The sequence below is a fragment of the Cebidichthys violaceus genome, unplaced genomic scaffold (genome assembly GCF_023349555.1).
Source record: "Cebidichthys violaceus isolate CVI_PGR_0920_01 unplaced genomic scaffold, fCebVio1.0.p SCAF_15, whole genome shotgun sequence".
In the NCBI taxonomy this organism is placed as follows: Eukaryota; Metazoa; Chordata; class Actinopteri; order Perciformes; family Stichaeidae; genus Cebidichthys; species Cebidichthys violaceus.
The window spans coordinates 15,995,780-16,008,777 of record NW_027176318.1 but is presented as its reverse complement, the minus strand read 5'-3'; the positions used below and the strand labels follow the sequence as shown (position 1 = coordinate 16,008,777).

General features: G+C 44.9%; 2 protein-coding genes across 2 annotated transcripts in view; both read left to right on the top strand.

The window, feature by feature from the left end:
• Positions 1-2,454, top strand: part of si:ch73-264p11.1 (uncharacterized protein LOC100000923 homolog) — a 4,222-nt gene extending 1,768 nt beyond the window's left edge. The window contains exons 3-4 of the mRNA XM_068709538.1: positions 489-723; positions 797-2,454. Of these exons, the coding sequence (XP_068565639.1) occupies positions 489-723; positions 797-843 (282 nt within the window). The 3' untranslated portion in view covers positions 844-2,454. The remainder of the gene's footprint in view (positions 1-488; positions 724-796) is intronic.
• A 2,290-nt stretch (positions 2,455-4,744) lies between these two features.
• On the top strand, positions 4,745-12,647 carry cip2a (cellular inhibitor of PP2A). Its single transcript, XM_068709536.1, has 22 exons — positions 4,745-4,817; positions 5,020-5,122; positions 5,661-5,808; positions 6,310-6,422; positions 6,534-6,628; positions 6,712-6,808; positions 6,913-7,035; positions 7,345-7,490; positions 7,623-7,698; positions 7,794-8,039; positions 8,463-8,625; positions 8,715-8,841; positions 9,077-9,176; positions 9,642-9,760; positions 9,917-10,085; positions 10,200-10,274; positions 10,439-10,549; positions 10,819-11,015; positions 11,351-11,464; positions 11,581-11,663; positions 11,859-11,998; positions 12,207-12,647. The coding sequence occupies exons 2-22, from the start codon at positions 5,021-5,023 to the stop codon at positions 12,351-12,353; spliced, it is 2,691 nt and encodes an 896-aa protein (XP_068565637.1). The 5' UTR covers positions 4,745-4,817; position 5,020; the 3' UTR covers positions 12,354-12,647.
• Positions 12,648-12,998: the final 351 nt, after the last annotated feature.

Below are 12,998 nucleotides of genomic sequence, written 5' to 3'. Positions count from 1 at the left end.
TTGTCTTCGGGTTTTGGGACTGTTGACAAAACAAGACCGTTAAAGACGTTACACCGGACATTTTGAATGTCCTCCTTGACTTCCTGTCTGTGACTCTCAGCGCCAAGCCCAGTGATTCCTACTGAAAACCAAAATCTACGACCGCTCTCAGATACCTAGTTTCATTTTGTAGTTTTTATTAAATAAAAGGGACTTTGTTGGGGACTATTTTCCTCGGCGGATGAATCCACATTTGGTGCTCTAGTGAGAGTTTGTGGCAGCAGGACGGTGTGATGGTGTGTTTGTTCAGGCCTCTCCAATGTGAGGATTTGTTTTTTTCTGTCTGATGTGATTTCAAACTGAACATCTTTGGATTTAGACTGTTGGTCCGACAGAACAAGACACTTGAAGACGTCACATTGGACCTCCTTCTCTTTATTTTCTGACATTTTATAGACACATTCAGTGGAGAAGTTTGTCCTCACTCTTTGCTGTTGTTGTTCCTTCAGACTGCTGGAGGTTTGGATGAGACATATTTTAAGACTTTGGACGATCTGATCCGTCACTATAAGAAGAAGAACCAGGGCCTGGCCATGCACCTGCGCCACTCCATCAAAAGGAAGACCTCCATGTTGGTGAAGCCCCAAAAACCTCCCGACCTTCCTCCTGAGTCACGGAGGACGCAGCCGCCTCCACCCGACGGCGACGGCGACGGCGACGCCGACGGCGACGGCGACTATGAAAGTACGTCGTATATACTTTAACCTCCACGTCTTCCTCCTCACAGCATCTGTTTGACCGTTTCTTCATGTTCCAGATGTTCCTGCCTACTCCTCTGACTACGTGGAAGTCTTGCCTCCCTGAACATCTCTGACATTTAAGCTTCAGCCACGCGAGGAGAGTGAACACGTGTCTAAATGTAGGATTCAATTCAGAATAATGATCGAAGGCACTTTGACGAATAGACGCGCTGAAGAAGAGGACTCTCCGTCTGCTTGTGTGTAATTATAAGTGGAAATGTGGGTCGGTCCACCGCTGTGGTCCAGACTGAACATTCGTGGTCCCCTGAGGATGAACCCTAGTCACTTCGTTGATGCTTTCACTTTTCCTTTACTTCCATTATCTGGTCCGATACTTTGTTGTTGTTTGCAAAACTTAAGACTTTGTGGTTAGTACTGTTTAGCAATTGTTAGCATGGTAAGATGCTAAGCTAATACGGTATACCTTTGAATCAGCATGTAAACATGCTAATGTTAGCACCACTGAAAGTACTCAGATGTTTTACTTAAGTAGCAATACTATATGGCAGAAATACTTTGTTATGTAAGTAAAAGTCCTGCATTCCAAATTGTACTCAAGTAAAAGTATAAAAGTATTCAGCGTCAGTACCAACAGTAAAAGTACTCATTATTTAGACTGAATCATATATATTATATACTACATTATAATTATAGATGCATTAATGTACTCAGCTGGTAGAGCTCATTTGAACTACTTCATGTATTTATATTTTGTAATAATGCAAAGTTAATAAATGTACTGCAGTAATAAGTACATTATTGTCCCCCAAATTGTAATGGAGTAGAAGTATAAAGTAGCAAGTATTAGTAAGTATTTTTAAAATTATACTTGGACTCATTTCAGAGGGTCCAGTTTAAGAACGAACCATAAAAACAAAAACATCACAGACTTAAAAAACTCAAAGTGTTAAACGTTTTATCCCCTTTATGGAGGAATCCAGTGAGTGAAATATGTTGTTGAAGCACACATCCAGCTGTTCACTGAGACAACCACACACATAGATCTACATAGATTTACATTCACATCTTGGGTTTGTTAATATCTTACAAGCTTATGAAAGGGAGTGAATGGACTCATCGTTATGTCTGCAGACTCTCAGTCTGTCCGCACACTAGTTGGTCTTTTATGTTCTGGCGTTTGTGCTGCTGCTTTGCATCTGTAGATTTATAATACGTGGAATTCATTTCTGTTCATTTGAGGAACTGAAACTCATATCTTTTGACACATCTTTGACACTGGCTCTCTGTTTTGTTCAGCGATCGTGTGAAAGCAGTTCTGCAGGAGTGACGTGTTTTTGTCCTTCATTAAGAAGTCAGCATCACTGCTTCCCTCCAGAAAAAGCTAAATCCTTACATTGTTTTTTTGGATTATGACATTAAATAATTTCCGTGTCGAGGGAACGTTTACTCTCATGTTTCGTTGGATTACAGCCGTCGCCATGTTGTTGCTTTTAAAGCCAAACTAACTTCAACATGACGCTGTAAAACCAAAGGTGTGAGCGTTGGATGTGCTGTGATGCTGCTTCAGAGAGCATGAGGAGAATGTTGAATGTTTGATGAAGATGCAGCTGTAACAGACTTTAGTCAGGTCAGAGGTGAACTCGTGATCACGTTGTCAAACTGTTTGTGAGTCTGTAACGTAGAACCAGTTTATTAAATGTCAGTGTGAACAAGCCCTTCACTTCAAAGTGCTGAGATCTCCACGGTTTACGGAGCTTCACTTCTGTGAAACCACGTCACTGATGCTATCTGGACTTCACATTTACACCAATACAGCAGAAACATGTGGTCCGCCTGCTGGTCTCCTATCGCCTGTCTGTCTTTCACTTGTGTCATACCGTAAAAGGACAAAATCAAATCATTTTAATGTCCTTCTGTGCAGACAGGGATGCATCTCTTTCTGTTTTTAAGGACCAAGTCCTTTTTCACGCTTCCTGTAAATATCAATCTGTCTTCACGTGTGATTAAAACAAATCTGAAAGTCATCATTTCCTCGCTAATGATGATATTAGTTAATATTAGTAAAGTATAGACTCCACAGGTTGGACTAAAGAGAACCGCGTCTGTGTGTGTGTGTGTGTGTGTGTGTGTGTGTGTGTGTGTGTGTGTGTGTGTGTGTGTGTGTGTGTGTGTGTGAGGACAACAACACCACCACACATCCTGTCTGCTTTCACACCATTACAAGCTGCTCACCAGACGCTTCAGACTTCTCTGTCTCAGGCCTGTTTCCTTCTAAAGCGTCACTTTTATTTAGAACAAGAAGAGCAACATCTTTGTTTTTTGCGGCGATTTATTGCACATTTGCACAAGCGTTTGCCTGTTTAATGTGTGTGTGTGTGTGTGTGTGTGTGTGTGTGTCTCTGTGTGTGTGTGTGTCTCTTTGTGTGTGTGTGTGTGTTTGTGTGTGTGCAGAAGAAAACAACGAAGAAACACGTGAAGCAAAAACAAGTAGTGTGTTTTAAGAGTGGTCAAACCACAGTTTCCACACACAGATACAGAAGCAGCTGTAAACATCTACAGCTCACTTTTATGCATGTGCATATATATATATATACACCATATATATATATCATATATATATATATATATATATATATATATATATATATATATACCATATATATATATATGGTATATATATATATATGGTATATATATATCCACCATCGGTCTGAAACGGCCGAAAATTGTGATTTGATGAAAGTAAATTGTGGAGCGTGTCATGAAAGTCTCACTCTGCTCAGGACACTTTTATATCATAACAACAAACACGTGATTTGGCTGACAGGTTACATTGATAACAGGTGCATATTATCAGCCTATCACAGATCATCAACACGACTGATGAGTGAAATGGGGTTGACGTGCATGACGGGACCTTTTGTGCAACGCTCTGTTTCCAGTCTGATGCAACCTTTGTGATGACGACAAACGGCCGAAGACATAATAACAAAGAAGAAGAGAAGGCAGCACGAACACGATGCATGGACCAGTTTACCTTTCAAACTGTAAAATGTCCCACTCATCTTGGCCACAGTTCTTTAGTGACTACATGTGCGTGAACCTTATTGAAATGTGGGCTTATGTGTTGTTTATGCTTTCAAAACATAGTGTTTTACTCTCAAATATCCATCGTGACATCTGGTATTGGTTGGGTTTAGCTGATATATTAGTTGACCCATTGTTAGTTATCAACAAGCAGCCAAAAGTCACTTCTAATACAGAATATAACAGAATATAACAGTACATTCATTTTTGTGAAGAAAAAAAAAAGATATATATACACATATATATATATATATATATATATATATATATATATATATATATCAATATATATATATATATATATATATATATATATATCGTGTCAGACATAACAAAGTTTTTTGTTCAATTTTGGTGCAATAACTTGTGTCTGTATAATACAGTACATTGTACAACACCACTGAGCAGAGCAGAGAGCTGATACATGATGATAAAATATTGTTATTATTATGTTTATTATATTTGATAATTTATTTTACTATATTTAATTTGTATTATATTCTATTTTATTATTTTGTGATATTTTGCTATACACAGGTTATACACAAATATTTTATTATATTATATAATTATATTATATCTTAATATTAGTATTCAATTTTATTTTCTTATATTTTATATTATTTAATTTAATGTATTAACTTCAACGGCTGGTTATGCTCCGCCCCACCTACGTCATGTGACTCGCATGGCCTCGCCCAACACGGACAAAGAGGGTCGTGTTTGTTTTTACTTCGCTTGATTTATCTGATAAAGCTCGCATCTAACTTGTGAATGCTGTTGAATATAGACGTAGAATAAATTCAGTCGTACACAAATATTAATTTATATCATACACGAATGAATATAAGCTTTATAGCTGGAGCATTACACCCCTCCGCCTTTTCTCGTACATGGTCCGTTCCTTCCCGTTCAAAGCTGGAAGCGCGAGAAGGTAGCTGCCGGTTGTTGTTGTTGTTGTTGTTTCCGGGAGAAGAAGAAACTCCACAGGTATTCTTCCACAAACAAACCAGCAAGAACAATATTCAATGTAATCGTTTAAAAGCATACAAGCACCGGTCAAGAGTGTTAATCCACGTTTTGAACATGTTATGACACTGTTAGCTTGTTAGCTTAGTGTTAGCATCAAAGATGGACGGTGTAAAAACGTCACTTTACTTTGTTTTTAAACGCGTTGATTTGCCGCACACAGGATGGACATGACAACGTGTTTGAAGTCTCTGTTGCTGGCTGTCCATCAGTACAGAGACGGCAGGACAGCGCAGAACGCAGCGCAGCTCCAGAGACTAGTGCAGGTGAGTCCAGATGTTCAAGTCCTCCGACCTTAGTCCAGATGTTCAGTCCTCTCACCTCATGACACCCTTCATGGTGACCACACTGAGTGCAGGTGAGTCCAGATGTTCAGTACTAGGGTTACCACGATGGTGGTTCCACCTGCAGATGAGATGAGGTGTTCTGGGCCTCTAGGATCTGAAGAGTTGTGTATCATCCAGGTGTTTACGTCTTTAAGGATGCTTGAAGTCCAACTGGTTGGTCGGTAGATATAACAGAGTATCATCTGCATAACAATGACAGTTTATGGCGTGTTTTTCTGATAATATTGCCTAATAGAAGCATATATAAAGGCGAATAGAAGCACAGAGCCTTGAGGAACTCTGTGACTAACGTTGGTTCTGCATGGAAGAGCTTAGTGTGGTTCCTTTAATGCCAATCAAATGTTCTCGTCTCTAAGCACAGCACAGTGTGATCTTCACTGACAGGCTGTTGACTATGTTGCGTACCTGTGTGTGTGTGTGTGTGTGTGTGTATGTGTGTATGTGTGTGTATTTGCAGGAGCTGTCGGGTCTTAAATGTGACCAGCTGCTGTCCTCGGGTCAGGTGATGCCCCGTGAGTGTGTGAGGGGGCTGGTGGAGCTGTCTGGAAACCCGAACACCAGCCCCACCCTGACGAGCTCCATCATCTCCCTGCTGGCACAACTCGGTACGTCCATATAATCAATATAATAAAATAGAACCCAATATAATCCAATATAATTCAATATAATCCAATATAATTCAATATAATCCAATATAATTCAATATAATCCAATATAATCCAAACTGCCGGCTGTTTCTGAACATAAAACTCTTTGTGTTTTATACTCTGTCTCTCTGTCTCTCTCTGTCTCTGTCTGTCTCTCTCTGTCTCTCTCTGTCTCGCTCTCTTTCTGTCTCTCTGTCTCTCTCTGTCGCTCTCTCTCTGTCTCTCTCTCTGTCTCTGTCTGTCTCTCTCTGTCTCTCTCTCTCTGTCTCGCTCTGTCTCTGTTTGTCTCTGTCTGTCTCTCTGTCTCTCTCTCTCTGTCTCTCTCTCTGTGTCTCTGTCTCTCTGCGTCTCTCTCTCTCTGTGTCTCTGTCTCTCTCTGTGTCTCTGTCTCTCTCTCTGTCTCTCTCTCTCTCTCTCTCTCTCTCTCTCTCTCTCTCTCTCTCTCTCTCTCTCTCTCAGCCTGTGACGACGACAGTCTGGAGATTCTGAACAGCAGGTACAACCTCACCAGTACTCTGGCGTCTGTGGTCCACTGTCACAGCGCCACACCGGAGGAGCCCCTGGTGCTGCAGGTATAAGTCCAACCCTCAGCATCGCTCTCCTCTCTCACACTGTGTTTATTATCAGCAGTCATGATAAGTGCTTAAGCTACAGATCATTTATTGTAACGTCGTCTCGTTCAGTGTTTGCAGGTGCTGCAGAAACTGACGTACAACACTCGCGTCTTCCAGTCGACGAACTACATCCACGAGCTGGTGGCGTTCCTCATCGCCAACATGTGAGAGCCTCTCCAGCTCCGCCCGATGAACAACGTCTCTTCTGTGTCGTTGAACTAACCGCGTTTCTCTGGGTCTCACACAGCCAGTCTCACAATGACGACGTCATCGTGCCGTGCCTCGGCCTCATGGTCAACCTGTGTCGAGACAACCGCTCGGTGCAGCGCCACGTCAAGTCTCTGGTGAGTCTGAGTGGAAGCGGACGCTCACGCAGGACGTCCGTGTGAGCGGCGTAGCTGGTTTTAGATCTCTTGAGTGTCAGTATGTGTTTGTGTTTTCTCTGCAGGACCACGTGAAGCCTTTCTACAGAACTCTGATCAACTTCCTGGCTCACAACAGTCTGACTGTGGTGGTCTTCACGCTGTCCATCCTGGCCAGCCTCACTCTGAATGAGAAGGTTGGAGAGAAGGTAGGAGGGAAACACTCGCATTCAAAACCATGAAATATATATCTTTATTAATCCTCATCGCTGAGGTGCAGGTCTTCATAACGACATTCCACTGAAAAAATAAAGGACTGAACTAGTTGCAGACGTGTTGCTTGATGTCGGTCACACACACACACACACACACACACAGACACACACACACACACACACACACACACACACACTCACTCATCTCCTCTCTCTGTGTGTGTGTGTGTGTGTGTGTGTGTGTGTGTCTGTGTGTGTGTGCGTGTGCGTGTGCGTGTGTGTGTGTGTGTATGTTTCCTGCAGCTCTTTGATGCCACAAACATCCACCAGACTTTCCAGCTTGTGTTCAACATCATTGTGAACGGAGACGGCACTCTGACACGAAAATACTCTGTTGACCTTTTGGTTGACTTGTTGAAGAACCCCAAGATAGCAGAATACCTCACCAGGTATACACACACACACACACACACACACACACACACACACACACACACACACACACACACAGACCCTTAACCTCAGCGCTCTCTGCTTCGCGGCTCTGTTGATCTGAATTAAAACCACTTTTCCGTCTCAAGGTATCAGCACTTCTCGGCGTGTGTGTCTAAAGTTTTAGGACTGCTTCAAGCCAAAGAGCCCGACTCTGCAGCCAAGGTTCTCACGCCGTCTTACATGCCACACATTATTCTACGCTGTGTGTCTGTTATTGTTTTAATTCACTTTATCTTTGTCCGTGTGTTGTTTTGCAGGTGCTGGAGCTTCTCCTGGCCATGTGCAGCGTCTCCGGGCTGCGTCCGCTGCTGTGCAAGGTGGTTTTCAGGCCGGTGGCGGGACACAAACTCGGGGGGGCGGGCCGCAGCAGGCGGGGGGAAGGAGCGGACGACGGACGCAAGGCCGAGTCCGGGCTCTCCCTGGTGCGGTGGCTCAGCTCGCCGGTGGAGGGCGCCGAGGTCTGCTTGCTGCAGACGCTGCAGCTGCTCAACGAGCTGCTGGAGGTACGGCAGCAGAACTGGGCCGAGGGACGGGCTGCATCAGGACTTAATAGATACTAGGACTCTTATCGGTACTCTTATCGGTTCTTTTTGATTATTTAGTGAGAAAAAAGGACAATTCTAAACATGTTGGAAACTCAGTGTTACAGACACATTGTCTGTCGCTACATAAATAAACTCTTTTACTCTTTTCTGCTTCTCTCTTCTGGTTCACTGCTTTATTTTGTCCATTTTTCAGCCCCAGATGAGTTTAAAATGTCTCTTCTTTTCTCCATAATTTCCAGTATTTGCTTCTGTTCCTGCTGCCCTTTAGTTTACTCTCTAAACTCGCCTCTGACACGTCGTTCATGTTGGACTCTGTAGGTCTCATTCGGGTGTGTTTGCAGCTCCTAACCTCCTCCCGTGTCCTCCTCTGTCTCGCTCCAGGAGGCGCTGGGATCCGACTCTGTGTCTGAATGTGTGCTGAGCTTCGTAGAGATGTTGCTCCCCGTCCTGTTGGGGCTCCTGGGGGGCCTCGATCCCTCACAGGGAGACGCTCACCTGAGAAAACACTGCCACCGCGTCACCCACGTCACCAGCCTGCTGCTCGATATCCTCCACCGGACCGTCAGCTGCTCCGTGTTTGTTTTATTGTTGTTGTTATTTATGTGTTTGTCTTTGAATCCTTAACTCCTCCACTCCTGTGCGCCGAGGACTCCACCAGATCCCTGGTGTCCCGTCAGGTGAGCGCTCAGCTCGGCCTCTCGCAGGTGGAATCCCTCCTCTCCCTCGCCTGCAACCCCTCAGGCTCTGACAGCGACCTCAGGTGAGCGAGTTCTGGTCAGATCGATGCTCAAGGATTATTAAGTTAATAGATACAACAATGTACAGTCGTCAGAGTAGAACGGAGGCAGGTGTTTATTTAACTAACTAGTACATGTATTTATTGATTTAAGTGTACAATCTTAGTTGAAATACATTCATTTGTTTGTGAATGAATTAATTAATAACGACTTAATTCCAGCGACCTTCAGCGACCTTGGTTGTTGTTTGTGTTTCAGTCAGGTGTGTGCAGACGCTCTGCTGAAGACTCTGGAGTTGATGAGTAAACTGAGACAACATGTGAAGGACATGGAGACCAGCTTCTACAGGATGCTACAGGTAGACACACCTGTCTCTCTGTCCTGTTCTGTAGTTCTCTCTGATTGTCTCTCTATCTCTGTGTCTTCAAGTCTCTGTGTCTTCATGTCTCCGTGTCTTCAAGTCTGTGTCTTCAAGTCTCTGTGTCTTCATGTCTCCGTGTCTTCAAGTCTCTGTGTCTTCAAGTCTCTGTGTCTTCAAGTCTGTGTCTTCATGTCTCCATGTCTTCAAGTCTCTGTGTCTTCATGTCTCTGTGTCTCCGTGTCTTCATATCACTGTGTCTTCGTGTCTCCGTGTCTTCATGTCTCTGTGTCTCCATGTCTCTGTGTCTTCATGTCTCTGTGTCTCCGTGTCTTCATATCTCTGTGTCACCGTGTCTTCATGTCTCTGTGTTTCCGTGTCTTCATGTCTCTGTGTCTCCGTGTCTTCATGTCTCTGTGTCTCTGTGTTTCCGTGTCTTCATGTCTCCGTGTCTCCATGTCTCAGGACCAGAGGATCGTGACCCCCCTGTCTCTGGCGCTGACGTCCCACCACAGAGAGCGGGTTCAGACCGGACTGTCTCTGTTGATTGAAGCCTCACCTCTCCCAGACTTCCCCTCTGTGGTGTGAGTGGATCAACGAGTTCACTGAAGACCCGTCACCATCATAATATACATATATGTGGGGACAGGATGTTGGTTGTCTGAATGTCTTCAGGTGTGAAATGGATTACGTGAATGAACTTTGTAGTCACTCATTAATGGAACAATGTTTTCTCAAAGTCTGGGTGAGAGTATCGCCGCCAACAACGCCTATCGCCAGAGCGAGGCCGAGCTGTCCGTCAAACGCGTTGCCGTGCAGGAAGTCCCGCCCTCCAGCATACTGGACTGTTCCAGTGGTTCCAGCAGGAGCGTCCACAGTCTGGTGGACAAGATCCAGAACGGCTTAGAGGTACAGTGTGTGTGTGTGTGTGTGTGTGTGTGTGTGTGTGTGTGTGTGTGTGTGTGTGTGTGTGTGAGACATGCTGATCGTTCCTTCCTGTTTCACTCGTCCGTTGGTTTCTAGCTGCAGGACCACGTGAAGGACTCCCACGTGTCTCAGATCATCGACGTCTACGAACAGAAGCTCTCTGCGTTTGCGGTGAGTTTGTTGAACTGGACGAATACTGAACATGTTACGTTTAGATGTTTTTAATATTGTCTCACACCTGGATTATTGCGTTGAGTCTTCGTTGGGTTGAGCGTTTGTGGGTCCTTCAGTCGAACACGTCTTGCTTTACGTTGGGTTCTTTGTCTCCTCGTCAGTCTAAGGAGAGTCGTCTGCAGGACTTGTTGGAGGCGAAAGCTCTGGCTCTTTCTCAGGCCGACCGTCTCATCGCCCAGTATCTGTTCGAACGAGCTCAGGCTGAGGCTGAGGTAACACGCGCACACACACACACACACACACACACACACACACACACACACACACACACACACACACACACACACACACACACTATTGAGACATTGACTTACACTAACCCTGACCTAACCTTAAGCTGAGCTCAGACTGCATCACACCCACGAGGAGAGTCCTCTCAGATGTTCTTATCAGACTTTATTCTAGAGTGTTGCTTGAATCTGAAACGATGTCCAGAATAAATGATTGTTATTAAATAATCATTATTCTTGTATCATGACAGGCGTGTAAGCTGGGCAGCCTGCTGAAGGAGGCGGAGCGGCGTCGTGAGGATCTGCAGGGCGAGCTGAGCAACCAGGTGCGGGAGGCGGAGCTGTCCAAGGCCGACATCGAGGAGATGCTGCGGCACAACGCCCGGCTGCAGCAGGACTCCGATAAGCACCAGGACCTCAAAGGAGTCTACAACGCCCTGCTCAACAGGTCAGAGGCAGGAGGCGTGCAAGACATTAGGTTTTAGTGAATCTGCAAAAATACGGATTCAAGGATCATCAACACAGGGAGGCAGTGGTAGTCCGTTTATGAAGACTTAGCTTGAGAATGAGACCGGATTCCATCAGAATACAAAAAGATGCAATAATCACATTAGATACCTGAATGCAACGTCCTGCAGTCAGCCGTTGTCTTGAGGTTCAGACAGAAGGAAACAAGTGTAGGAGGCTTCAGCGTCACACGTGTGTGTGTGTGTGTGTGTGTGTGTGTGTGTGTGTGTGTGTGTGTGTGTGTGTGTGTGTGTGTTTTGTTGATTTCCTCTCCAGGTTCAACGAGAGCGAGCGGCTGCTGAAGGAGCTGCAGACGGCTCACACCTCCCTCACCAAACAGAGCGACGCTCTGAGGAAGAACCACGAAGCGCTGCAGCTGCAGCACGACAAGTAATCCACACACACACACACACACACACACACACACACACACACACACCTCAGCGTGTCCATGTGTCACGTGTGAAGACGCTTCAGTCGTCCTCTCTGAACTCTGTCTTTCTCAGGACGGCGTCGCGGTTGGAGGAGAGAGAGGAGGAGATCAGATCCCTCCGTTCAGATCTACAGCAGAAGAACAGCGACATCACAGGTTAGTCCGACGTCCACGTCCAACCGAAGATGTCCTTGAAGTTACTGCAGGTTTCATGTAGTGGTGGTCCCTGTGGACCTCTCATTCTACTGCAGCAGGGTCTGACAGTCCGCCCCTCTCAGTCCTGGTTCTGGTTCTCCCCTTTTCATTGAACAAACATCTCCTTCATCGAACGCTCCTCCTCGTCCCCGTCAGGTCTGCGCGGTGAACTGCGAGCCGAGGAGGAGAAGCTGCAGGAGAAGGACCGAGAGAGGAGGGAGCTGGAGGAGACGGTGGACGTTTTGAGGAAGGAGCTGAACAAGACGGAGCAGGCCAGGAAGGAGGCCAGCATCAAGGTGAGGAAGAGGAGGACTCGTCTGCACTTCATTCATGGCAGTTCATCTTTAACCTGTCGTCAGTTCCTGTTCCTAACGAACGTCTGCTCTCAAAGATTCATCTTTACATCTTGTTTCTGTTATTTGATGCTGTAAATCCTGAACTGAAATAAGCCGTTCACCACATTCACCCTGTGAACCCTGTGATGATGCGTTTCCTGTGTCCCAGGCGTCATCCCTGGAGATGCAGAAGAGCACGCTGGAGACAAAGCTGAAGCAGAAGGAGGACGAGTTGAGCAAACACTCGTCCATGATCGCCATGATCCACAGCCTCAGCAGCGGCAAGATGAAGAGCGACGTCAACCTGTCGCTCTGAGGAGACGAAGAGGAGCGACGAAGGACAATGAGAAGAGAAACAAACCTTTTATTGGATCTTAACTTTTAAACGTCTATTAAACTAATATTTTTTAATGTTAAAACTTTGTGCTTTTTATTGTTTGGTAAATAAATGATGGATCTGTATTATTATTAAGTCCAGATGAAATGTAAGTGTGTGTGTGTGTGTGTGTGTGTGTGTGTGTGTGTGTGTGTGTTTTTACAATAAATTCATTTGATTTGACGATCAACCTTCGCTCGTTACTGTGACTTGAATAAAACAATCAAAACTTTATCAATCCGTCTGTTCAACAGGCATGAACATGTAAATGAAAGTGAAACCTAAATCAACCGGCTTCCTCCGCTGTGTTTACACAAGCACAGCACCGACGCTCGGCCGTTACGTCAACGTTATCTGAAGAACATTCCCCGTTTCATCTCCTGACATGTGAATATTTAATACTAGTATCAGCTCTAACATGAGCGCAAAAGCATTTGGTTCCCCGAAAAAAAGCAAAAGCAATCTTTTTAAATGTAGAAAGAAAGAAAATGAGATATAATGTAGACAGTGTGTATATTACTTGTATACATGTCGTCTCTGAGGACGGTTCATTAGAGTCTAAACCACCAGAGGAGCTCATAGTAC